Source organism: Adiantum capillus-veneris, chromosome 16 (assembly GCF_014529385.1).
Source record: "Adiantum capillus-veneris isolate H3 chromosome 16, ASM1452938v2, whole genome shotgun sequence".
NCBI lineage: Eukaryota > Viridiplantae > Streptophyta > Polypodiopsida > Polypodiales > Pteridaceae > Adiantum > Adiantum capillus-veneris.
The window spans coordinates 155606131-155633667 of NC_140946.1; the positions used below are offsets into that span (position 1 = coordinate 155606131).

The 27537-nt window shown below is 44.6% G+C and overlaps 1 protein-coding gene across 1 annotated transcript; it reads left to right on the forward strand.

Moving 5' to 3' along the window:
- Positions 1-493: 493 nt before the first annotated feature.
- Positions 494-27537, forward strand: LOC147440111 (large ribosomal subunit protein eL20z-like). The gene is made up of 5 exons (XM_086483876.1): positions 494-696; positions 25552-25640; positions 26422-26536; positions 26878-26995; positions 27145-27537. Exons 2-5 carry the CDS (start codon positions 25625-25627, stop codon positions 27202-27204), a joined length of 309 nt encoding a protein of 102 aa, XP_086340002.1. The 5' UTR covers positions 494-696; positions 25552-25624; the 3' UTR covers positions 27205-27537.

Sequence of the window (27537 nt, forward strand, 5' to 3'; positions counted from 1 at the left end):
CCAAGCATTCAAATACAGGTAAGTCTCACGTACCCTAAGTACTGTTTAAGCAAACATTTGTCTATCTTTCAACACATTTACACACAAATGGTAAAATCTTTCCCTAACCATGAAAATTATTCAGGTGAAATTCTCTCTTTCTGTCAATCATATGGGTTTTTGCCTCATGTTGGAGGAGGACAAATTGCTTACGAGTCTACGAAAACACGTGTAGAGGATGGAGTGTGCTAACTTCTTGTCCATGCCACACTATCTATCAACCTTCCTTTGCGTATAAAGGATTGCTAGGAACATGTAATCTTTTGTCCCTCAAGGCTCGGCATGAGCTTGAGGCAGATTTGTATATTTCTTGGTGATTTTTTAATACAATCACTCACAATTGTGAGTTTTGGGGGGAAAAAAAAAGGATGGAGTGCGCTAACTTCTTAGATTACGTATTGCAAGTCCTATAGAAAGTTGGAAACATATGCGTAGATTGCCCAAAGGCAAACTCCATCGAATTAGCGCCCCGGCCCGTTGAATTGGGTAGGTGGTCTTGTCAAGGAGGGTTTGTCTTGGCTTTCCGAATGAAATGAAGAAAACAGAGAGCATTTTCTTCTTCTGCGCATGTGAAGAGTCCGGAATCTGGATTGTTTAACTCATTCGTTTACCTTTGTTCGCCCCCCGGCGGGACTTGGCGAACAGCAGAGCAGACAGGTATTTGCACGTTTTCTTTCCACGTTTTCTTTCCATTCTGTACTATTGCGCATGTTCTCACCTCCGCATTTCTTCGTCCCCGACTAGCTGCATGTATGCGCTAAGCTCTGCTCTCCCTATTTTTTTTGCCTCACCTCTTGCATGTTTCAAGGCTCTAAGAATTGGCTTTGGCTGGATCTCCCCATGAGAATGGATAAAATTTGATTGTTCGGAAATGTGTAGTATATGCTGATCAATCTCACGCTTCAGGGTAGTTTCCACATGCTTCATCAATTAATCTCAACTTTTCTTGTATGTTTCTAAGGTTTTATTGCTTAACTGCTAATTTGGCAATCTGTCTTGCTTGCTCATTGATATATGTAACGGACTTTATATTGAGGTCTTAAAACTAATTTGGGCGAACAATCTAGTGTGATCCAGATGCGCGGTTTTTAAGAATTCACGGAAGTGTCATTGTTGGGATACTTAAATTCTTGGGTCATGTTCGTTGGTGGAGTATCAAATAAAACTGATGTGTACATAGGAGAGGATCTTGTTACCAGAGAGGCAATTGGTCAAGGTGTTGGAGCTGTAGAGCTAAAGCTCCTTTATTGTAGGTTGGCCGGCACCCTCCCTTAGTTTGGAGAAAGGGGTGGTGACCCTTCACCTTTCTATTTCTATGATGTACCTTTATATGTGTTGTGGACTGTATTGGAGTATTTTCATGTCATCGGGATCTATTAGGGGGCTGCTTGGCATCTCAGGTGAATACTATGGGCCTCTAGGCTCTGCCACCTCTTGGACATCTCTTCACATCCTAGGTTAGGTTTTAGAGCTTGTACACACCTCTCTTGCTTGCAAAGGAAACATAGTTATATTTTTAATTTTGCAAACTTTTTGGAGATGCTTAAAATGGGCTTGTTCCTAGGGGTAGTACAAATGTAAATACATGAGCATGGCATGAATTCAAAAGAATGATAAACTAAATCCTTTTCTTTCTTTCCTTGCGTTAGCAATTCCTTTTTGCTGATGGTTCCTTTTACTTTTCCCTGAAAGAGAGAGAGAGAGAGAGAGAGAGAGAGAGAGAGAGAGAGAGAGAGAGTCCCAACCAACCCTCTCAAGGGACCCCTACACGATTGCCGATGTGGTATTTGCTTTTGATTGAATGTACACACATACAATACCTCAAGTGCAGACTCTACTAACTCAAATGATGATTGTAGCCATGGTAACTTCTCAAGATGAGGCAGCTCCGGGGCTGATTTGATGCACCTTTGGATCCCTCTCGATGTGGGATTGCGGATGGCCACTAGGGGGTAGATTTGGCGCTCTCGATGTGAGCAATGTAGGGCTAAAAATTGGCTGCAAAAACGCAGATCTGAAGCATAAAATGTAGCAGATTTCTCGCGTCTAGTAGGGCTGAAAACGCAGATATCGATGATGCCAATGATGGATAGCAATGGAGCACTCGATGTCGGTGAGGGAATGGCCGAGGGGAGGCTCGATGGGTTGCCGAAGTACCGGACAGCAACGAGGATGGCTAGCGATCAAAACTGTAAGGTGCAGCGGAATGAATGTTGAACTTTGCTCAAGATGAGTGCTCCGAACTGTGCTCAAGGTTCCTTTTACTTAGGAAGGGAGAGCCTTCTGTTCTTTAATGAGAGAATGCAAGTGATCACAAACAAAGTGAATAGACACTGTGCATGAAGGTGCTGAGACTGAGAGATAGAGAGAGAAGAGAATACGACACCGGAAAGTTGTGAAACCCTCCTCCAAGGGCCCCACTCTCGATGGGGAGAGTGGTCTACTATTGAGTCTAAGTGCGTTGATGCAATGAGTCTAAGTGCTTGCTATGCCGAAGTCGACGCCGACGACGTGTGTGACTATGACGGCGGATCTATTGGAAACACTGGTCTTGCGTGAAACGTTGAATTGATGCTGTTGCAAAAAACGCTAACTTTGCTGTCCTTCAAAAACGTTGCATGCTGATAGCCAAATAGCTGGACATGCTGCTATTTTTGTTGCTAAATTGCTTGCTGAAGATGCAGATCTGATGGTGGTGAAAAACGCTGGTTCATTGGCTGAAATCATTGCTTTTTGTTGCGTGTAAAACGCTGGTCTGAGATACCCTTGGAAACGCTGATGGCTGATAGCAAAAACGCTGATTTATGGCTGTTTCAAAAGCGCTGATCATGGGCTGAATTCGCTGCAGCAACCGCCAAGTGCAGGGCTGAAAAACGCCAAGCTGAGGGGCTGAAATACGCTGGAGTCCTCTTGCTGAAAATGCCAGGCTGAAGGGGGGGGGGTTCTTGCTGAGAAGGTGCCTGTTGAGCAATGCTCCTGCTGCCTCTTCTACCAAAAAGTGCTAGCTCTGGTTTGCTTATATATTATCTTGGCAAAATTGCCCTACCTAGTTCCCAACAAAGGTCACTTAATAAATAAGTGAAAAATGTCAAAAATAGGAAAAATAGGTTTTAATGCACTGGAGAATTCCCCTGATGGATTCTGATGGGAATGCTGATGATCATGCTGTGTGCAACCGGAGGATATGCATCTAATCTAAGTGTCTGGACATGCACGATTTGCGAACAGACTCATAAAAGTGCCAGATCACTTCCTATTCTAGACTGACTTGAACTGAACCCAACCCTGGTCTTATTGTAGCTTGTCCACGGACACATAGGGTTGGATGTGTCACGGGACATCCCCTCCTTTTCAAAGTGAGGTACTGGTATTGAACTGTATGGCGTCGAGGGAGATCGCCAATAGCATCCGGAATCCTGGAAAGGACTCTTTGCGAGCCCACTCTGATGCGTGGAGCATGTGATACTTGAACTTCATAAAGGTCTGCAATGCTTGCTTCTTTGGGCCGCGCCGAAAGCGACACAAAGTCATTTGTGGCTCCTTTAACTTCGACTAGACTCATGCTTCTTCCTTCTTCAAGAATCTCCGAGGTTGAAAATTCGTGAAATTACTTCCAACACAAAAACATGAACATACCCATTCCATGTAAAGTGACTGGAAAACTTCTAGTCTTCTCTAAAGACTGTGCATGCAATGTAGATGAACAAATAGACAGCGCCAAACCGTTCACCACACACGCAAACAATGAGATCGAATCTCGTCTTTCTAATCTAAATCAATCAACAGTGGCAAATCAAAATGGACATACCCATGCTTGATGCTCAATCTTTCTTGTGCTCTTTCTGATACTGTGTCATGTCAAGGAAGAAACATGGGATGTGAATTCCTTGGGTGCAAACATTTCATCTTTTCATGAATCATCCACATACATCCGTGCTCATTCATGAGTGAATCGTACTCAACGTACAATATGTCATGCCTATGATAAGGGATCACATAAAGACGTTGACTAAAATACAGGAAACGATCACGAATGAAACACACAAACAATGCGTGCTGACTAATCATGTGAACATATAGTACTTCCTGTGGGGGTTCTTTGGACCTAGGCTCGAGAGCCAAGATCGGTTCTTCGTGTTTGATCGAATCTTCCTGTGGGGACTCTGTGGACCTCGACTCGAAAGCCAAGATCGATTCTTCGTGATTGATCGAATCTGCAACGAGGTTAGCTTCGCTAGAAAAAGCATCAACTAAACCATCATCCTTGTGAACAATCACGTCTTGATCATACAAATTATCATGCTCGTGAGAAATCACATCTTGATCATCATGCAAATCATCATGCTTGTCATTGTCATTCAAATCATCATGCTTATCATTATCATTCAAATCATCATGCAAATCTTGTGTGTCCTGCTTTGGAGAAGAAGAGACGGAGAGAGTCTCCTTCTCCTGATTCTGTTCAAACGGCGCCTGCACAATTGAAAAGAGTCGCAAGAACTCTTTCATGTGTTGGTCGCTCTTGTCCTTTCGTGTTTTGTTCTCGCGATCAAATTCTGCTCGTCTTTCTTTGGCTTCCAAGCATGCTTGCTCGTGCTCACGCTCTATGGCTGCCACTCTTTCTTTGTATTCACGTTGTCATCATGTCCATCATCGTCTTGCACCAAGCCTCCATAGGATCTGGTGCAATCCTTGGCGTAGATGGGGAAGGGGGAGGGTCAGAAAAACCTCCTGGTGGGGACAATTCTTCTTCGCTACTCCCATGCTCACCACCTCCAAGCGAAGTATCCATTCCGCTTCGAGTGATGACCATCCACTGAAGTCGTGGGTTCTTGTGGGTTCGTGTGGTCTTGGGTTCTTAAGTTCACGAGGAACTTGGGTTCTTGGGGTCCTTGGTTCTTGGGTTCTTGAGGGTCTTGAGATTCTTGAGTTCTTGCGGTTCTTGAGGTTCTTCTTTCGCTTGCAATCTGTGTTAGTCTTCACCCGAGTTCTGCTCTTATCCGCGGGCGCACCCCTTGGCGGCCTTGAGCTCACACCAAGGTTGCTTTTTCCCACCTCACGTCGATTGGCCGGCCGCTAAGTGCACGGTCCGCTCTCAATGAGTGAAAAGAGGCACAAGGGGAGGTTGGACAAGCCCTTCGTTCTTGGGATTCCTGTCACTCTTCAAAAACACGATTAGGGATCGACACGCCCAAGAGGACTTGGGTTATGTGCGACCGCAACAAGCAAAAAAAATTCTTGTGATTCTTGTGGTTCTTTCCTTGAGTGATACAGAACACTGCCAAAGCTCTGATACCAATGTTAGGTGCAGTGGAATGAATGTTGAACTTTGCTCAAGATGAGTGCTCCGAACTGTGCTCAAGGTTCCTTTTACTTAGGGAAGGGAGAGCCTTCCGTTCTTTAATGAGAGAATGCAAGTGATAAAAAACAAAGTGAATAGACACTGTGCGTGAAGGTGCTGAGACTAAGAGATAGAGAGAGAAGAGAATACGACACCGGAAAGTTGTAAAACCCTTCTCCAAGGGCCCCACTCTCGATGGCGAGAGTAGTCTACTATTGATTGCACAATCTGGTACAAGATGTTGATGCAATGAGTCTAAGTGCTTGCTATGCTGAAGTCGATGGCGATGACGAGTGCGACGATGGCGGCGGATCTACTGGAAACACTGGTCTTGCGTGAAACGCTGAATTGATGCTGTTGCAAAAAACGCTAACTTTGCTGTTCTTCAAAAATGCTGCATGCTAATAGCCAAAACGCTGGACATGCTGCTATTTTTGTTGCTAAATTGCTTGCTCAAAACGCAGATCTGATGGTGGTGAAAAACACTGGTGCGTTGGCTGAAATCACTGCTTTCTGCTGCGTGTAAAACGCTGGTCTGAGATGCCCTTGGAAACGCTGATGGCTGATAGCAAAAACGCTGATTTATGGCTGTTCCAAAAGCGCTGATCATGGGCTGAATTCGCTGCTGCAACCGCCAAGTGCAGGGCTGAAAAATGCCAGGCTGAGGGGCTGAAAAACGGTGGAGTCTTCTTGCTGAAAACGCTAGGCTGAAGGGGGGGGTTGTTCTTGTTGAGAAGGTGCCCGTTGAGCAATGCTCTTGCTGCCTCTTCTACCAGAAAGTGCGAGCTCTGGTTTTCTTATATATTATCTTAGCAAAATTGCCCTACCTAGTTTCCAACAAGTCACTTAATAAATAAATGAAAAATGTCAAAATTAGGGAAAATAGGTTTTAATGCACTGGAAAATTCCCTTGATGGATTCTGATGGGAATGCTGATGATCATGCTGTGTGCAACCGAAGGATATGCATCTAATCTAAGCGTCTGGACATGCACGGTCTGCGAACAGACTCACAAAAGTGCCAGATCACTTCCTATTCTAGACTGACTTGAATTGAATTGAACCTTGGCCATGCTGTAGCTTGTCCACGGACACATAGGGTTGGATGTGTCACGTGACAAAAACGCTAGGGCTGATTTGCTGGGCTGATTTGCTCGTCCACCTGGCGCTCATAAATATGAGTGAGATTGCTATGCTAAGTGCTCTCTTTATAGGATTGAAATTTGGGTTATAAACCAAGTAAGGGCTAGGTAGGGCAAATTGTCTACTAGACTCGAGAAATAAATCATAAAAATGATTTATTAATAAGTGTGGCCAGGGGGTCAGTTTCTGGGTGAAACTGTTGCACATCTGCCCACCCGGGAATTCGATCGATGCGGAAAATGGCTTGTTGGATTTCTCTAACCTAGAACTATATGCACATCATGCCCGATGCCTACCGTAGTGTAACAACACTTGTCAAAATGCATGTACAAACCATTTATGCAAGAGGGTTCCAAAACTAGAAAACCTAATCTAATGGACTTGTTCGGACATGCAGGTCCTTCGAATTGGCTCACAAAATTGCTGGTACTGATTCTCCTAGTATTCTAGACACTCCTATCTAGGAAGAAGTGGAAAACTGGCGTTAGAAGTCGATGAAGCATGTCCACGTGGCACGTAGAGCCATGTGTACGTGACCTCCCATCTTGCTTAAGGTGAGGTACAGGTATCGAACTCCATGCATACCATAAGATGGCCTCGGATGAAATTTTTTCTAGATGATGTCCTCGACGGTGACTTTTGAGAAAGAGGCTCCCTTGGGTGATGTGGAAATGTCGAAAACGCAAGGATGGCAATGATGCATCTACTTGTTAACAATGGACTGCCTCTTGGACAATGATGTCCTTGTTGGTTACCGCAAACAATAAACTTTGCTACCCCAACTCGGATGGTTTGAACCAAATTGCAAACCGGATGGATGCTCGTAGAGCGAATGGCTAGCCGGCGAGCCTACGCTGCCCCTTGCAATCAACATCTTCATGTTTCCAATGCTTGTCTTCAATGATGCAATCTGTAATGTGGAAGAATTTATGATTGCAAATATCCATGCTAGGATTTCTTTATGTCGAGGTGGTTGAGCGCGCACACCAAGTCAACTACCCTCTCGTAGGCCCATCGCAATTGTAACCCTTGGTATACAGTGTTTGCATTTTCTACGCTCAAGGCGCATGGTCCTGTGCGCAATTCCTGCAGTTCCCTGAGTGAGAGAAGCGTCCTTGGGCGAAACGTTACAACAGACACTCGAACACTAGAGAGAAAAAAACAAGATTGGCGAATTAGTGCAAAATCTTCAAAGCTCTGATACCAATGTTAGGTGCGACGGAATTGAAATGGTGAATGGTGAAGATATAGGTTTTACACCTCCACAAATTCTTTTCTTTCTTTCCTTGCGTTAGTGATTCCTTTTTGCTTGAATGATGGTTCTTTTTACTTTTCCCTAAAGAGAGAGAGAGAGAGAGAGAGAGAGAGAGAGAGAGAGAGAGAGAGAGAGAGAGAGAGAGACCCCATGTGGCCCCAACCAACCCTCTCAAGCGTCCCCCACACCGTTATCGATGTGGCATTTACTTTTGATTGCGTGAATGGAAACTCTACTGACTCGAATGATGATTGTCATCGTGGTAACTCCTCAAGACGAGGCACCTCCGGGGCTGATTTGATGCACCTTTGGATCCTTCTCGATGTGGGATTGCGGAGGGCCACCAAGGGGTAGATTTGGCGCTCTAGATGTGAGGAATGAAGAGGTGAAAACGCGCTACAAAAATGCAGGTCTGAAGTGTAAAACGCAATAGATCTCTCACATAAAGCAGGGCTGAAAACGTAGATCTCGATGATGCCGATGATGGACAGCAATGGAGCACTCGATGCCGGTGAGGGAATGGCCGAGGGGAGGCTCGATGGGTGCCGAAGTACTGGACCGCAATGATGATGGCTAGAGATCGCAGATCTAGGACGATCCGGCAAGGGAAGGGCTGAAAACTGAAAATGCTAGGGCTGATTTGTGAACAAAACGCTAGCGCTGATATGCTCCTCCACCTGGTGCTGGGAAGTCTGAGTGAAATCGCTAAGTGCTTCCTTTATAGGGCTGAAATTTTGGTTAGAATCAACTAAGGGCTAGGTAGGGCAAACTGTCCACCAGACCCAACAAATAAATCATAAAAATGATTTATTAATAAGTTTGGCCAAGGAGTCAGTTTCTGGGTGAAATTGTCGCACATCTGCCTACCCGAGAATCCGATCGACGCGGGGAATGGCTCGTTGGATTCCGAACCTAGGAATGTATGTGTCAGGTGCAATGGAAAGTGTTTAGCTCGGATATAGTACTCCGCACGAACACAAGGGCTACTTTACTTCACTTGAAAGAACTGAACTGAATGAGAGAGAGAGAGAGAGAGAGAGAGAGAGAGAGAGAGAGAAGAATAAGAAGAGAATTTTAACGTCGTGGGAAACTATCCCAAGAGACCTTAAAGATCTATCCGACGAGGAGAGTTGAACTCAAGACCTGTTATTCAAGAGGGAAATGGCATAACCAATCTACCACACTTGGGTGATAGAAAGGTTATACCATTTTCCTCTTCTTACAACAAGTTTTGCATGTTAATTCCTTGTAAGGCCACAGTGTCAGCACAAGATGTAGCATGGTTGTTCATCAATTTTGGTACCCCCTCTGTGGTTTGCCAAAATCGATTGTTTCAGATAGGGATGTTAAGTTCACGTCCAATTTTTGGCGCGTACTCTTTGGAAATTTTGGCTCTAAGTTGAATTTTTCATCGGCTTTTCATCCATAGTCAGATGGTCAGACAGAGATTTACAATCAGTTGGCTTTTGATGTTTTAAAGTCATATTTGCATGATCAACAGTCTCATTGGGAGCTCTATCTCCCATTGGTTCAGGCTATTTTGAATGACTCTTATTCCTTTGCCATTGGTCGAATTCCGTATGAGGGAGCTTTCGGCCGTCCGTCTTAGTCACTTTTGACTCGCTCGGTTAATCAAGCGCATGATGCCAATGCTGAAAGTTAGTCATTGGATGAGATTTTTGAGAGTGTGAAGCTTCGGCTAAGCAAGGCTCAAGAATCTTATTCACGGAAGGCTAATAAGCATTGTCAGGATGTTTTGATCAAGGAAGGGGATTGGTTGTATTTAAGAATCATGAAGCAACGTCTTAAGCAAGTCGGAAAGAAGTGTCCAAAGTTGTCTTTTCGAATGTATGGTCCATCTCTTGTCATTAAAAAGATAATTGAGGTTTCAATGAAATTGCAATTGCCTAACTCATGGTCAATGCACAACGTTTTCTATATTTCTTGGTTGAAAGTGTTTCAGGGCACATCTCTGAAGGACATTTCCGAAGAAGAAGAACCGGCGATCATCAATGAAGCAGAAGTCATGGAGCCGGAGCAAGTGTTGTTGCATCGGTTTCGACATGGTTCAAAGAAGCAAGTGAGACAATACTTTTTGAAGTTCAAAGATATAGGAACCCCCGAAGCAGTGTGGGTCGACGAAGAGTTTTTCAAAGATTACCCAGAGTTGTTGGCAGACTATAAGGAACCCATGCAGCTCGGTACCAGTACCTCACTTTAAAAAGGAGGGGATGTCACGTGCACATCTAGGCCTATGTGTATGTGGACAAGCTACTTCATGACAAGGATTCAGTTAGCCTAGCTTAGAAAGTGTTCTGACACTTTTGTGAGTCTGTTCGCAGAGCGTGCATGACCAGACACTTAAAGTAGATGCATATCCTCTAGTTTCACACAGCATGATCATCAACATTACCATCAGAATCCATCAGGAGCATTTTCGAGTGCACAGAACCTATTTTCCCTATTTTAGTCATTTGTTACTTATTATTTTTAAGGTGACTTTTGTTGGGAATTGGGTAGGGCAATTGAGCCAAGCAAATATAAAAGAAAACCTAGCGCTAGTGGAATCTGGCAGGAGGAGGAAGGAGAGCACATGCACCAAGTGCAGCAGGCCCTCTGGATAGCTTCTCAAGCAAGAACCCTCCATAGAACTTGTCACAAAACGGGAGCGTACATGAGCACTTAAAAATCTGAAAAATATAATACTTTGCAAACGTGAGAGAAGGGAGAAGATCGACACAGTATTGGGGACCAGAAGATGGGCTGGTCCCCCCCCCCGTTAAGAGTATTCTTTATTCAGGGAGAATTCTTATACAAGCACGAGAACCCGAGGAAACCCCTCCGTTCTGTAATCTTAGACCCGAAGGTCGTGCTTTCCCGTAAAGGGCTTGGGCGCAAGGCCGTTCCTTCCCGTAAGGGACTTAGGCGCGAAGCCGTACTTTCCCGTAAGGGACTTAGGCGTAAAGCCGTACTTCCCGTGAAGGGCTTTCTCGTAAGACGGGAGGTTCCTGCAAAACAAACCACACAAAGCAATAATTCTCAATGCGTATCAACACCTTATACTTGTCGCTCCTTGCTCGGAAAAGCGACCTCCGTACTCAGTCGTCACACGAACACTTGCCGTTTCCGTCGCCAACCTCTCCTCCAGAATCCCAGCGCTAGCACTTTCTGCTGCTCCGGGCCTCTCCTCCAACTGGAACGCTTGCTGCCCTTTTATAGGGCCTGGCACTCGGCGGGAATAGAACCGAAAAAGCAGAACTTGGGCGCCCTAGAGAGAGGAGAGAGAGAGATCGTTGGTGCTGGCGCTTTTTAGAGAGAGGAGAGAGAAATCGCAGATTCAGCCCATGCGTAGGTTTTTAGCGCTGGTTTTTTAGAGGGACTTGCTTTATTTTATTAATAAAGGGCTGGTCACTTAAAAGTGATCGGCCACTTAATAAAATAAAGTGTGAACCTGTTCAAACTTTAAAAACTCACTTAGTTAATGAAAACAATGCTACACAAACACATTCCAGGCGTCCCCGGGTGCAGGACACGGCACAGATGCAATGCAGACACAGACTCCTTGCGGGAAAACATCTGTCCTCCCGCGAATGTTCCTGCTTTTCGTAAAAAGCTTCATTGAACCCATCTTTATTCTTGTGCTTGTGTTCTTACGCGTATTTTCTTACTCAGTTCGGATTTCCTCCTTAGCCTACGGGATGCCCCCTTACTGATGCACCCGTCACCCATCATGTGACGCATCAGGGGCACTCGTAACCCGACCCTTTCCACCGAACTTACGGAAACTCCTTTGCGATGTTTACCGTCACCCATCAAATGACACATCAGAGTTGTCCGTTCTTGATGGCAGTTCCTGTAGCTACAATCTTTTAACAGTTCTTAGTGCACACAATAAAATATCCTAAAAAAGAGATTAATCATTAAAAATAAGAAAATAGTCCAATTAGCAACAGAACCCCCAGCGTTTTCAGCCTTCAAAACCCAATGTTTTCAGCCTTGGAAACCCAACATTTTCAGCCCTGGACTATCAGCGTTTTCAGGCCAGCACATCAACGATTCAAAGCTAGAAGTTCAGCGTTTTCAGGCCAGCACATCAACGATTCAAAGCTAGAAGTTCAGCGTTTTCGAGGACAACAGATTAGCGTTTTCAAGGATAGCAAACAACGCTTTTGCAATCCATCCCCTGGCGTTTTGAACAGCCTGAACTCAGCGTTTTCAGCAGCTGAGACAACAGCAGATCCAGTGTTTTTCAACAGATAGCATTTCAGCCATACGTCGTTGCCGTCGTCTCCAAACTTAGATCCACATTGCATCATAGCCTCATGAACTTGCATCAGCATTTTGTACCAGATTTGTGCAATCAATAGCATAGACCTCTCGCCATCGAGAGAGGGGCCCTTGGAGGAGGGTTTGATAACTTGTCTGGTGTCGTATACGTATTCTTCTCTCTCTATCTCTCAGTCTCAGCACCTTCATTCACAGTGTTTATCCACTTTGTTTGTGATCACTTGCACTCTCTCATTAAAGGAACAGAAGGCTCTCCCTTCCGTAAGTAAAAGGAACCTTGAGCACAGTTCGGAGCACTCATCTTGAGCAAAGTTCAACATTCACTTCCGCTGCACCTTACATGATACAACAGAATACTGTCAGCTCACAATATCCTTGAAACTCAAAAGAGACATCAGTGACTTTAGTATCAAAAATCGAGGCAATCTGTTGACAAAGGAGTAGAGCGACTCCACTCTTGTGCATACCCGCTTCACCAGATTCAGCCCAAGCTGAGTCGGGGTTCCATTTAGAATAGACTATGCTAATCCAAATGCTTCAAGGTAAAGATTCACAATCTGAGGAGTATCTGCTAGGTTCTCCTCCTCCATCCACTTCGCATCCAATGCGGGATAGTTCTTGAATTTAACCAAGAACCTTCTTATGGCTTTACCCTTTATCTTTTTGTCTTTATGTGCCAATATCTGTTCGAGAACAAGGATCTCCTCGTTTTCTTCCACTTCGGGTTGCTCATCAGGCTCCCCATCTTCGGGCACATTGCCTTTAAAAGGCTTCAAGAGACTCACATGAAAAGCATTGTGAATTCTTCAGTATCGGGCAGTTTCAGTCTTAAGGAGACATCATTTATCTTTTCTGAAATCTGGAAAGGTCCGTAGTATCGCATACTAAACTTTGGAAAAAGCCTCTCCTTTCCGTTTTTCTTTCTTAGGCGTGCCTTCTCAAAACGTAAAAGCACCCAATCGTTCTCCTTCAATTTCAAATCGCGACGATGGCGATCTGCTGCCTTTTTTCGTCTTTCTTGAGATTTCTGCAAAGCCTCGCGGACCTTGGCAAAAGCCGTGTCCAAGTCACGCGTGTACTCGTTGCCTTCAAAAATCTTAATCTTTCGTGCTTAGGAAGGGTGGAACCTTCGTAGCACCTTCAATAATCTCAAATGGTGTCTTCCTCGTCGAAGAGTGTATCGTGTTATTGTAGGCAAATTTCACCAAAGGTAAATACTTTTCCCATTGAGTCTTTTGATCCGAGATGTAAGACTTCAATAAATCTAGTATCATTGAATTAGCAATCTCTGATTGCCCGTCAGTCTGTGGGTGGAACGATGACGAGAACTGCAACCGCGTGCCAATGTTCTCCCAAATAGCCTTCCAAAACAAACTCGTGAATCTGGGGTCTCTGTCGGAGACAATTGTCTTAGGCATGCCATGTAATGTGAAGATCTGGGCCACAAAGAGTCTCGCTAAGTGATCTGGCACTGTTTTCTTCACTGGAATGAAATGAACTTGCTTGCTAAATCTGTCAATAACAGTCCAGATATCATCATGACGACTCTGTGTTCTCGAGAGATCATAAATGAAATCCATTGCAATACTTTCCCAGGGGGTGGGTATGGGTAAAGGCTGTAACAAACCCTGTGTTTTATGCTTGTCAAACTTGACCTTCTGGCATACCAAGCAACTGCGCACAAAATTGTCCACATCCTTCTTGAGTCCCGGCCAAAAGAAGTCTCTCTCCACATCCTTCAAGGTGGTAGCAATGCCGCGGTGACACGTAAAAGGTGGATAGTGGCATTCGGTTAAAACCTTTTCCCTCAACGGATATGTAACGCACAACATCATTTTCCTCATCAAGTAGCCATCCCGAATGAAATGTCCCGCCACTATCTCCCCATTCCGTATCCGAGTGAAAATATCTGCAAAATCTGTATCTGTGGCATATTGATCGACCATATCCTCGAAGCTCCTATGATGAATCGCGGAAATAGCCAGAACCAACGGCTTTCGAGACAAAGCATCTGCCACCAAGTTCTTCTGTCCTTGCACATGGACAATTTGGAAGTGAAACTGTGACAAAATGTTCGCCAACCGATCCTGCTTTTCCGATAGTTGCTTCTGTGACAAGAAGTAGCGTAAACTTTGATGGTTTGTGAAGACGGTAAAATCCGCTCCTAGTAGGTAATGTCGCCACTGAGTAAGAGCATGGATAACCGCCAAAAGCTCTTTCTCATATATCTGTGCTATCAATTCCGGCCTTGAAAACAATCGGCTTTCATAGGCAATGACATGGCCTTCTTGCATTAAGACCGCACCCAGACTACGACCACAAGCATAACAATATACTTCAAATGACTTCTGCAAGTCCAACAAAGTCAAAACTGGTTCTGTAGTCAATTTCTCTTTCTGTGTCTGAAAGGCAGTCACCTCTGTTCGTAGTTCCCAATAAAAGTCACTTAAAAATAATAAGTGAAAAATGTCAAAAATAGGGAAAATATGTCTAATGCACTGGAAAATGCTCTTGATGGATTCTAATGGTAATCTGATGGTCATGCTGTGTGCAACCAGAGGATATGCATCTACTCTAAGTGTCTGGACAGACTCACAAAAGTGCCAGATCACTTCCTATTCTAGACTGACTTGACTGGACTGAACCCTGGTCATGCTGTAGCTTGTTCACGGACACATAGGGTTGGATGTGTCACGTGACATCCCCTCCTTTTCAAAGTGAGGTACTGATACCGAACTGTATGGTGTCGAGGGAGATCGCCAACAACATCCGGAATCTTGGAAAGGACTCTTTGCCGGCCCATTATGATGTGTGGGTCGTGCGATACTTGAACTTCATAAAGGTCTGCAATGCCTTCTTCTTTGGGCCGCGCCGAAAGCGACAAAGTCATCTGAGTCTCCTTCAATGCTTCCACTTCTTTTATGGACGTAGGTCCACCTTCTTCAAGAATCTCCGAGGAGGAAAATTCCTGAAACCACTTCCAACACAAAAACATGAACATACCCATTCCATGTAAAGTGACTGGACAAATTCTAGTCTTCCTAAAAGACTGTGCATGCAATGTATATGAACATAAAGACAGAGTGCCAAACCGTTCATCAAGCACATGCAAACAATGAGATCGAATCGTTTCTTTTTGATCTAAATGAATCAACTGTGGCAAATCACAATGGAAATGCCCATGCTTGATGTTCATACTTTCTTGTGCTCTTTCTGATACTGTGTCGTGCCAAGGAAGAGACATGGAATGTGAATTCCTTGAATGCAAACTTTTCAGCTTTTCATGAGAAATCCGCATACATCCGTGCTCATCATGAATGAAACGTGCTCAATGTACAATATGTCATGCCTAGGAAAAGGGATCACATAAAGATGTTGACTAAAATACAGGAAACGATCACGAATGAAACACTCGTACAATGCGTGCTGACTAATCATTCGTACACATAATACTTCATGTGAGGGTTCTTTGGACCTAGGCTTGAGAGCCAAGATCGGTTTTTCGTGAGGGATCGAAACTTCCTGAGGGGGTTCTTTGGACCTCGACTCGAGAGCCAAGATCGGTTCTTCGTTAATGATCGAATCTGCAACGAGGTTAGCTTCACTAGAAAAAGTATCAACTAACACATCATCCTTGTGAACATCATCTTCATGCAAATCATCATGCTTGTGAGAAATCACATCTTGATCATGCAAATCATCATGCTTATCATTATCATTCAAATCATCATGCAAATCTTGTGTGTCATGCTTGGGAGAAGAAGAGATTGAGAGAGTCTCCTTTTCCCGAATCTCTTGCATCTGTGCCTGAACTTGAGAAAAGAGTCGCAACATCTCTTGCATTCTTGCTTTGTTCTCGCGATCAAATTTTGCTTGTCTTTCTTTGTTCTCGCGATCAAATTTTGCTTCTCTTTCTTCGCCCTCACGCTCTATGGCTGCCATTCTGTCTTCGTACTTACGATCAATTTCTGCTTGTCTTGCTTCGCGTTCTAACTTCCTTGCTTCGGGTTCTAACTTGTTGTCGGTCCAACTTCTCCATAGAATCTGGTGCAATCCTTGGCGTAGATGGGGAAGGGGGAGGGTCGGAAAAACCTCCTGGCGGGGAAAATTCTTGTTCGCCTCTCTCATGCTCATCACCTCCAAGCAAAGTATCCATTCCGCTTCGAGTGATGACCATCCACTGAAGTCGTGGGTTCTTGTGGTCTTGGGTTCTTAAGTTCACGAGGAACTTGCGTTCTTGGGTTCTTGGTTCTTGGGGTTCTTGAGTCCTTGAGGTTCTTGCGGGTCTTGAGGTTCTTGAGGTTCTTGAGTTTCTTCTTTCGCTTGCAATCTGTGTTAATCTTTCGCTTGCTGAGAAGTTTTCTGTTGAGCAATGCTCCTGCTGCTTCTTCTGCCAGAAAGGGCTAGCTTTGGTTTGCTTATATATTATCTTAGCAAAATTGCCTTACCTAGTTCCCAACAAAAGTCACTTAAAAATAATAAGTGAAAAATGTCAAAAATAGGGAAAATAGGTCTAATGCACTGGAAAATGCTCCTGATGGCAATGTGATGGTCATGTTGTGTGCAACCAGAGGATATGCATCTACTCTAAGTGTCTGGACATGCACGGTCTACAAACAGACTCACAAAAGTGCCAGATCACTTCTATTCTAGACTGACTCGACTGGACTGAACCCTGGTCATGCTGTAGCTTGTCCACGGACACATAGGGTTGGATGTGTCACGTGACAGCAGGAGCATTGGTTAGGCCAAAAGACATCACCAAAAACTCAAATAACCCAAAAGTCGTCCGAAAAGCTGTCTTGTAGACATCTCTCGACGCGATTCGGATCTGATGTTATCCGCTCTTCAAGTCGATCCTGCTAAAACACGAGGATCCCTGTAGTCGGTCAAGAATATCATCGATCCTAGGAATCGGAAATCTGTTCTTGATGGTGATTTTGTTGGGAGCTCTATAATCGATGCACATTCTCCAAGATCCGTCTTTCTTTAAAACCAACAACACTGGAGAGCAATACGGTGAAGTACTAGGCTGGACAAGACCCTTTTCCAAGAGGTCTTTCACTTGGTTCATAATTTCTTCATTTTGGGCTCGGCTCACATGGTAAGGTGGCCGGTTCGGTGGTGTGCTTCCAGGTATCAGATCAATGGTATGATCCTCAGGACGAGCGGGTGGTAAGTCGCCTGACAGGCCCTTTGAAAAGCAATCGGCATGAGTGTGGAGAAAATCTTGGCGTTCTTTAAAAATTGACATATTTGTCCTATTCACATCATTCAACTCTTTCAAAAAGATCGAGTAAACAAACAGACTGGATTTCATTAATTTTAAAACGGCCGAAGCCAATACAATAGGGATAGACTCGCTCTTAAGTTTCACATCAAGTACAATGGTTCGGCCCTTCTCTGTAGTGAAAGTTGCTTTTCTCACTCGATAGTTGACCTCGGCGTTGTTCTTATGGTACCAGGGAATTCCCAGGAGGACATCACAACCTTCCAAGGGCATTATGTAGAAGACCTCGTGCCCCAAATACCCCTGACAATGCAACCGAAATTTGCCAATGACAGGTGTAATGGCTACATCCTTGCCGAGTGCCGCTAGAACTGCCTCTGCTAGTGGTCCCATCCGATCGGGTGTGATCTCGAGCCGCGCCGCCAATTCAGGTGAAATGAAGTTGGCCTTGGCTCCTCCATCAAAGAAAATTAGGGCTTCTTGGTCTTTCACTTTGCTCCAAGCTCGGCAAAGTTCTGTACTCTCATCCATCGTGCTAGGGTCAGTATCCATGCAATCTGGAACAAGTCTTGCTTTCATCTTGCCTTTTCGTCCACGTTCCTTAGCTGCTTTCGAACTCTCAGGCCTTTCTTCATCTTTGTCGTTTTGTTCTTTCGGTGCCATTTTCGGGCACCGCGTGGAGATGTGCCCAGTTTCCTCGCATCCAAAGCACTTTCTCTCTTTGATGTAGTTAGCCCTCTCTCGAAGAGTGAGCTTGGGTCGTGCATCCTTTTCTTTCTTTTCTGGGTTGCTCTTCTTCTTTCTACTTTCATTGTTCGAAGTCTGTTTGGTCCTTTGCGTCATGATTTCATATGTGGGGTAGGTCAAACTGCCTGAATGAATGGCAAAACCCCATTTCGCATGACTCATCAGTTCCTGAATGGAATCTGAGTTTTGCTCTAAGCAGTGATCTCGAATCTCTGTAGGAAGTCCCAAGGTAAACCGCTCAATCTGTTATTTGAACGAGATCTTCTTAAATGAAGAAGTTGGCAGAAAAAAGCTCCAAAATCTCTCGCAATATGCGTCTAATGCATCTTTCTTGGTCATCCGAAGATGGTTCCAAGCAGCTCGTATGTCGCGTTCGTACTCCCGAGTCAACCAAGAAGAAATAAAAAGCCTTTTAAATTTCAGCCATTTAACTGGCGCTTTCTTGTTCAATAGAAGCGTGGACCACCAAGTTCGAGCATTTCCCTTGAAGTAAGAGGTAGCTGTCACGTGACACATCCAACCCTATGTGTCCGTGGACAAGCTACAACATGATCAGGGTTCAGTTCAGTCAAGTCAGTCTAGAATAGGAAGTGATCTGGCACTTTTGTGAGTTTGTTCGCAGACCGTGCATGCCCAGTCACTTAGTGTAGATGCATATCCTCTGGTTGCACATAGCATGATCATCAGATTACAGTCAGAACCCATCAGATTCCATCAGGAGCATTTTCCAGTGCATTTAGCCTACTTTTCCTATTTTTGACATCTTTCACTTATTATTTTAAGTGACTTTTGTTGGAAAGTAGGTAGGGCAATTTTGCTGAGTTTGTATATAAGCAAACCTAGACTAGCACTAATCGGCAGAAGAGGCAGCAGGAGCACCTTGCTTAACAGGCAACTTCTCAACAAGACCAAGCCTTGGTGTTTTCCCTCCAAGCAAAGATCCCCATCACTGGCGTTTTCCAACAAGCAGCCATACCTCTTAGCCTGGCGTTTTTGCATCAGCACACCATTGCCAGCAAGTCCCAAGCATAGCGTTTTGCATCAGCATCTATGCCAGCAGACCCAACTAGCTAGCGTTTTTGAGGAACCTTCCCTAGCGTTTTTCAGAAACACATCAGCCTAGCGTTTTTGAAGATCCCATCGGTTGCAGACATCGCCAATTCCAAGCAATGAAGACCAGCAGATTCAGCCCCTAAAGAAGTAGCAGATTCAGCCCGGAAAGACCATCAGTTTTCAGCCTAAAGAAACCTCAGTTTTAAACCTGCAGATTTTCAGCGTCAAAGACCTACAGAAACAACCCCCAAAATCAGCGTTTTTGGTTTGTAGCAGATTTCAGCCCATAGCCTTTTTGGACAACAGTAGAAAGATTGCAGATTTCAGCCCTAGTGTCGGCCTCGTCATCTCCGTCGTCGACACCGACATAGCCTAGACTTGCATCAGTCATATGCATTCCCATTGTACCAGTTTGTGCAATCATAAGTAGACCACTCTCACCGACGAGTGGGGCCTTCGGAGGAGGGTTTTACAATGTCTCTGGTGTCGTATCTCTCTTCTCTCTCTATCTCTCAGTCTCATACACTTGCACGCAGAGTGTCCATTCTCTCATTAAGAACGGAAGGCTCTACCTTCCATAAGAACAAAAGGAACCTTGAGCATAGTTCGGAGCACTGATCTTGAGCAAAGCGCAAAATTTCATTCCGTTGCACCTAACATTGGTATCAGAGCTTTGGCAGTGTTCTGTATCACTCAAGGAAAGAACCACAAGAATCACAAGTTTTTTTTTGCTTGTTGCGGTCGCACGAACCCAAGTTCGCTTGGGCGTGCTGATTCCTAATTGTGTTTTTGAAGAGTGACAGGAATCCCAAGAAAGAAGGGCTTGTCCAACCTCCCCTTGTGCCTCTTTTTACTCATTGAGAGCGGACCGTGCACTTAGCGGCCGGCCCATTGACGTGAGGTGGGAAAAAGCAACCTTGGTGTGAGCGCAAGGCCACCAAGGGGTGCGCCCGCGGAAAAGAGCAGAACTCGGGTGAAGAGAAGATCCTTTTCAAACACAGATTGCAAGCGAAAGAAGAACCTCAAGACCCTCAAGAACCTCAAGAACTCAAGACCCACAAGAAGCCAAGAACCCAAGTTTCTCGTGAACTCAAGAACCCAAGTTCCTCGTGAACTTAAGAACCCAAGACCACAAGAACCCACAAGAACTCACGACTTCAGAATGGTCATCACTCGAAGCGGAATGGATACTTCGCTTAGAGGTGATGAGCATGAGAGAGGCGAAGAAGAATTTTCCCCGCCAGGAGGTTTTTTCTGACCTTCCCCAGCTATGACAAGGATTGCACTAACTCCTATGGAGGCTTTGGACCAGATGTTTATGGAAAGGAAGTTAGAACGCTAAGCAAGAAATACAGAAAGAATGACAGAATTTGATCGTGAATGCAAAGAACGAAAAGCAAAAATGGATCGCGCACACGCAGAAAGAAAAGTAGAAATGGATCGCAGACACGCAGAAAGCAAAGCAGAAAGAGAAGCCAAAAGAAAGGAAGCCATAGAGCGTGAGCAAGAGTTTTGGCGACTCTTTTCTCAAGTTCAGGCACAAATGCAAGAGATTTGGGGAAAGGAGACTCTCTCAGTCTCTTCTTCTCCCAAGCATGACACACAAGATTTGCATGATTATGAGTTGCATGATGATGATTTGATTGACAATGATAAGCATGATGATTTGCATGATCAAGATGTGATTTCTCACAAGCATGATGAGTTGCATGAAGAAGATGTGATTGTTCACAAGAAGGATGATGTGTTAGTTGATACTTTCTCTAGTGAAGCTAACCTCATTGTAGAGACGATCAATCCCGAAGACCCGATCTTGGCTCTCGAGCCTAGGTCTACAGAACCCCTTCAGGAAGAACCGATCTTGGCTCTCGAGCTTAGGTCCAAAGAACCCTCACAGGAAGTATTATGTGTTCGCATGATTGATACGCACGCATTGTTCGAGTGTTTCATTCGTGACCGTTTCTTGTATTTTAGTCAGCGTCTTTATGTGATCCCTTCTCCTAGGCATGACATATTGTACGTTGAGCACGTTTCACTCATGAATGAGCACGAATGTATGCGGATTTTTCATGAAAAGTTGAAAAGTATGCATTCAAGGAAGTCACATTTCATGTCTCTTTCTTGGCACGACACGGATGTAGACAGAGCACATGAAAGTATGAGCACCAAGCATGGACATTTCCATTGTGAATTGTCACAGTTGATTGCTTTAGATCAAAAGAGAAAGATTCGATCTCATTGTTTGCGTGTGCATGGTGAACGGTTTGGCACTCCGTCTCTTTGTTCATCTACATTGCATGTACAATCTTTTAAGAAGACGAGATTTTTTCCACTCACTTTACATGGAATAGGTATGTTCATGGTTTTGTGTTGGAAATGGTTTTAGGAATTTTCAGCCATGGAGATTCTTGAAGAAGAAAGAAGCATGACTCGAGACGAAGTTGAAGCATAGAAGGAGGTACAAAAGACTTTGTGTCGCTTTCGGCGCGGCCCAAAGAAGCAAGCGTTGCAGACTTTTATGAAGTTCAAGTACCGCACGACCCACACATCAGTGGGCCGGCGAAGAGTCCCTTCTAGGATTCCGGATGCTATTGGCGATCTCCGTCGACGCCATACAGTCCGGTACCAGTACCTCACTTTGAAAAGGAGGGGATGTCACGTGACACATCCAACCCTATGTGTCCGTGGACAAGCTACAACATGATCAGGGTTCAGTTCAGTCAAGTCAGTATAGAATAGGAAGTGATCTGGTACTTTTGTGAGTCTGTTCGCAGACTGTGCATGCCCAGTCACTTGTGTAGATGCATATCCTTTGGTTGCACACAACATGATCATCAGATTACAGTCAGAATCCATCAGATTCCATCAGGAGCATTTTCCAGTCTATTTTTCCTATTTTTGATATTTTTCCCTGATTATTTTAAGTGACTTTTGTTGGAAAGTAGGTAGGCAATTTTGCTAAGTTTGTATATAAGCAAACCTAGACTAGCACTAATTGGCAGAAGAGGCAGCAGGAGCACCTTGCTCAACATGCAACTTCTCTGCAAGACCAAGCCTTGGTGTTTTCCCTCCAAGCAAAGATCCCCATCACTTGCGTTTTGCATCAGCATCACCGCCAGTAGACCCAACCAGCTAGCGTTTTTGAGGAACCTTCCCTTGCGTTTTTTAGAAACACATCAGCCTAGCGTTTTTGAAGATCCCATCGGTTGTAGACAGCGCCAATTCCAAGCAATGAAGACCAGCAGATTCAGCCCCTAAAGAAGTAGCAGATTCAGCCCGGAAAGACCATCAGTTTTCAGCCTAAAGAAACCTCAATTTTCAGCCCTAAACCTGCAGATTCTCAGCGTCAAAGACCTACAGAAACAGCCCCCAAAATCAGCGTTTTTGGACTGTAGCGGATTTCAGCCCATAGCGTTTTTGGACAGCAGTATAAAGATTGCAGAATTCAGCCCTAGTGTCGGCCTTGTCATCCCCGTTGTCGACATCGACATAGCCTAGACTTGCATCAGTCACATGCATTCCCATTGTACCAGTTTGTGCAATCATAAGTAGACCACTCTCGCCGACGAGTGGGGCCTTCGGAGGAGGGTTTTACAACGTCTCTGGTGTCGTATCTCTTCTCTCTCTATCTCTCAGTCTCATACACTTGCACGCACAGTGTCCATTCACTTTGTTTGTGATCATAGCATTCTCTCATTAAGAACGGAAGGCTCTACCTTCCATAAGAACAAAAGGAACCTTGAGCACAGTTCAGAGCACTCATCTTGAGCAAAGCGCAAACTTTCATTCCGCTGTAGCTAACAGTAGCCCTCCGAATTTTGGAGTGCTCTGAGTAATGTTGTCCAAAGAAAGCTATGTCAAACTGCTGTATGAAGGCATCTCGAAATCCAGAAAACGTGTCAAATTTAATTGATTGTCCACCTTCTTTAAACTCTCGGACTTTCTTGCTTTTATCTTCCAAAAAGTCCTAGTGGTTGGCTTTATAAAAATTCTTCTTCCTTGCATAAAATCTGCTGTCGTCAGAGTCCGAACTATCCGAAGACGAGTCCTCTGTAGAACTGTCAACAACTGGGCGAGATTTAGACTTTTTTGCCTTTTTCTTGCCCTTTTCGAAGCGTTGCTTTTTGCTTCGCTTTTTTCCTTTTCTGTCTTCTTCGCTCGAGTCAGAGGAGCTAGAAGAACTGTACGAAGAAGAAGAAGAAGAACTAGGTACTCCTTCAAATCGCACACACTTCTTCTGCTTTCTTGCCGAGGCAAAAGTAGATTGACAACCCAAATAACTCGGGAAGTTAGTGCCTTTCGTCTGCTTTTTGTCGTGTTGTTTGGCTTTGTCTGCACATCAAAAAGCTGGCTAATCCGTGCATCAACCACCTCTTCTAATTCTTGCTCTGTAAACATCCTCGGCGTAGGAGGTTGTTTGAGCATCGATTTGAGGGGTGGCTCTGTGGTTTGCCGCCACTGTGAGTGCACCTCTTCGAAGGAGGCCTGGGTGAAAAATTTTGCAAGTTTAGGGTCCTTATGCAAAATTCATCATCAACTTTGTCGCATCATCGACCAATCTCCAATGTTCCATCTCTTCAAGCTCCGCCTGAGTAGACTGAGGCGGGCCGTACTCCGCGTGAATCTTCTTCGTGATCTCTTCCCGCATCTCTGGATGCAAAGGAAGTCGATTGTCCTTTGCTTGAATTCATAAGTGCTGCGTAAAAAAGATCAGATTTCGCGGTAGAAGAGAAATCGGCCGCGCTTTGATACCACTGTAACAAACTTGGATACTTCAAGTCAAGAATCTGCCACGAACGACAACAATTCACTTCAAAACAGTTCACAATTTGATTCGACATCGGCCCGGCGGAGTTCCATGCCAAGAGGTATTGGCCCCAAAGACTGGCGCCCTTTTTGGTATTTCTTTTGTATTAAATCTGTTGCACAAAGTACAAGGGAGTGGGAGGGTCTCACTCTCAGACTCTGCGTCCAGATGCTCTGAGAAGTGGGAGCCCAAACTACACTTATAAAGAGTTAGAAGGGATGCCAAAAGCAGAGCCCCAAAAGCTGCCCCAAAAATAGGCTTACAAAATAAAGCAACTTCAAAAATAAAGCCCCTTTCTCTTTCTCAAGCTTGCATAGAAATAAGCAGGCCTAAAAGCTGCCGTATGTTGCTGCTTTTCGGTACGCTGCGTGCCACGTGGCTACCCGTAGTTTCCGCCGCAATTTGCGGGTGTTGACCGTACGGCAGTGCCACGTCATCATTTCAGCTTGTTTTCCCCGTGATTGTCCATACCAAAGGGGAAGGTGTCTGTGTACACGGGCTGCCACGTCACTGGGTTGTGACAAGTTGTGATGTGGGAGGTCAGCATAGGTAGTGGTGTAGAGGGGTGGAGCAAGAGGAGTCCCTTCTCGACCTTTGCCGAGTATAAGGGGGCTAGCTCATGTGTGAAATTGATCGTGGTGTGGGGTGCGTGTCATGGGTGTGTGGGGTGTGGCGTCGCCAGTGAAGGAGAGTTCAAGATAGGTGTGATCGGCTTCAATCGGTATGGGTGGGATGGTGAAAGAGCTAAGTAGGTGGGTGGCCTCTTTGTGTCCCATGATGTAATCTGCGGTACTCCCCCCCCCTCTGCTGCAGTTCCATGTGGTATGCATGTTAGTCCTTCTGAAAGAGGGGGGGGGGGGGGGGGGGGGAATGAAAATGAAATGAAATGAAATGTTATATTAACGTCTTCAAAAGGCCAAAGTGACCTATGAGACCAGAAAGTTACAATGTGGTGGATCTGATACAAAGTCAGAGTAACAAGAGGACAAAATGACAGCAATGACAAAATGACAAAACAAAATACTATGGAATCATGAACTGCTAGGTGTGAACTAAGCAGCTAAACAGCTAGCTGGGATAGCTAGATCACAGGAGATCCAGCATCGGTTGCTGGTGGATCTCATCAATCTCCTCCATGGTCAGTAGTCTGACCAGGCGTCGTGCATGTTGAGCCAAAGTGATCCGAATCCTCTGTTGCAGCCTCCGTCGATGCTGTGTAGTCCTCCGCAGTCGTGGGCGTCTACATCTCCCCAGCTCAGTCGCTCGGTCGATCAGTGTGCCTCTCGGGTGAGGTGACGAGCTCTGCTGAGGTAGTAACTCCTCCAGGTGTCCAGTGGCAGCTCTAAAGAAGTCTGTGATCTGTCTCTGAGACTAGCTAGCCTCTCCTCTCATCAGGCTCTCTCTGTGTCTGCGCAGCTCGAGCAAAAACAAACCCAGGCATCTCTGATCCTCGTACCGCATGACTCTAGAGAATGGTCCAAAGCCCTCTCTGAACAAGCAATGGAAGCGGCCTCGTATCTCGTAGTAGACGGGGCAGTGGCATGTCTCAGGCTCGATGTGAGAGAGAGAGAGAGAGAGAGAGAGAGAGAGAGAGGGGGGGGGTATTGATCGTGTGAATATTTAATTGTTGATTCTATTCTTTGTTTCTAGGATGATTTAACCTGGTACCTTGGGTACCTCTACACAAAGGTTGTCAAATCGGTTTCAAGAAACGTCCATCAACATGGTCAAGTTCAAAGGTACAACTTATTTGCAACTAACTTCAGCTGCTTAAGTATTGTGGAGTAGAAATAAATTTGTCAATTATGTCATGAAATTTATTCAGTTTAAAGAACTTCCAAATGATTGACAAATTATGTCTGGTATCCTTTTTTTTAGTGGATCTTTCTTTGTAGTTTTTGGTGCTGACTCTCAACATCCTTCCCAGATTTTATATCGTGTTTTACCCAAATTGTTTATCACAGTACAACAATCTGACCCTATAATTCCTCGACCACCAGTCCTCCCCATTCCAGTCACTCAGAATATACAGTTATCAATGGACAGCTATACACAGTTACCAATGGATAGTGTACCCATACTGGAAGATTTTCCCTTCCTCCTCACTAATCACCCCACTGTCATGATTCCGTGTTTGTTGTCTTAGTTCAATGATGCAGATGTGGAAAGTGACTGGCCAAGAGGACCCGTGCTCTCGATTGGTTGACTCTTTACTGGATAGACATGCCTTTTCATAGAAGAGCCACACTCTTCCAATGATCGTCTATGTCCCTTTGCGTATGGGTAGTGCCTCTTCATTGATTGGTTGCAGCTCTTTACCAAAAGGATGTGTTGTTAACTTATGAGCAGATGTGTCTCTTGATATGCATCTTTTAATCTCGTTTATATGGAGCCTATTGTAACACTGTTCAGTTGAACAATTGCATAGGACGGTTCTATGTCGAAGCGTACATGTGCTATGATAAGTATGATATGAATGTCAACAAAATGTTCTGACAGCGTCCTGTCTGTCTGCTTCAGGTTCTAAAGCTGCAAATGGGGGTTACATTGCTTTGGAAGATGGAAAACTTGACTCTTATGATGGAATGTTTGACAAGCCGCTTCTGTGCTTTGGATGTGGAATTGGCTGGTTGCTGTAAGTAATTCAGCCATCTGTGATACTTAAAAGGAAATTAGGGTTAGTGTGGGACTGTTACGTGGTGTACTGGTTCCATGCTTGACATATCTATAAAGCTTTCATTGTGGGGTGGGTTAGGCTTCTAGCTGAAGTTGACGATGCCTAATCTCTTACGGGCAAACTCTTGCAGAACCCTTGAAGTGGTTTTGCCTTCTGCTTTGCTTTGTCCTTTTGTAGTCATAATACTAGTTTTCTCCAGTAAAATGAAATTCTTAAAGAGTTATGTCTGCAGCAATGTTTATCAAAGCGGAACTTCATAGTTGCTCAATCGCTCCCTTATGTTGGCATTCATGTGGCAGATTTTTAGTGGGGATTATATTTCCGATTGCATGGTTTGCTGGAACGATTTTATACTTGATAGGCTACTCCAAGTCTGATCCACGAGAACGGGCAGGACTTGGTGCTTGTGCTGCTGCTGTGAGTGTAATCTTTCTTGAATGGCTAAGTTCTTATGACTGCGAACTCTATGAAGCTGAATAGCTTGGATATCTACTCTTTTCTGTTAGTACGAAGGTGTTCCAGAGAAGGATGATCGATTAGCTTTAACACGTTTTTCCTGTATTCAGGCACTCATTTGTACCTTCATAGGTGCTGTGGTCTTCCTGGTGGTAATTTTCAAGGGCTAGTCTATCATTGTGCAAGTTCTCGCTGTCAGGCAATGCGGGGGCGCATATTTGACTTTTGGTGCATCGACATGCTTCTTATAGCTCAAAAGATGTTTCACCAAGCTCAACTAGAGTGTGTACCATAGGAGGAGAAAATATGAAGTTCATACAAATAAGTGTATGTAAAAAGCTACCAGATTTTTTTGTAAATATCATGTTTTAAGTTTAAAGTGTTGTAATCTGCTTTTCGGTCCTTCGATGATTGTTTTGGATATCCAGAGGACACAAACAAATGTACTTTGATTTGTTTCTTAGGCCGGGCTTGGCTGTCTCTAGTAGAAATTGTTACCTCTC

Coding starts and splice junctions, on each gene's coding strand:
- LOC147440111 (XM_086483876.1), top strand. Junction 26,537..26,877: donor TGTGGAATTGGCTGGTTGCT/GTAAGTAATTCA, acceptor TTCATGTGGCAG/ATTTTTAGTGGGGATTATAT. Junction 26,996..27,144: donor TTGGTGCTTGTGCTGCTGCT/GTGAGTGTAATC, acceptor TCCTGTATTCAG/GCACTCATTTGTACCTTCAT.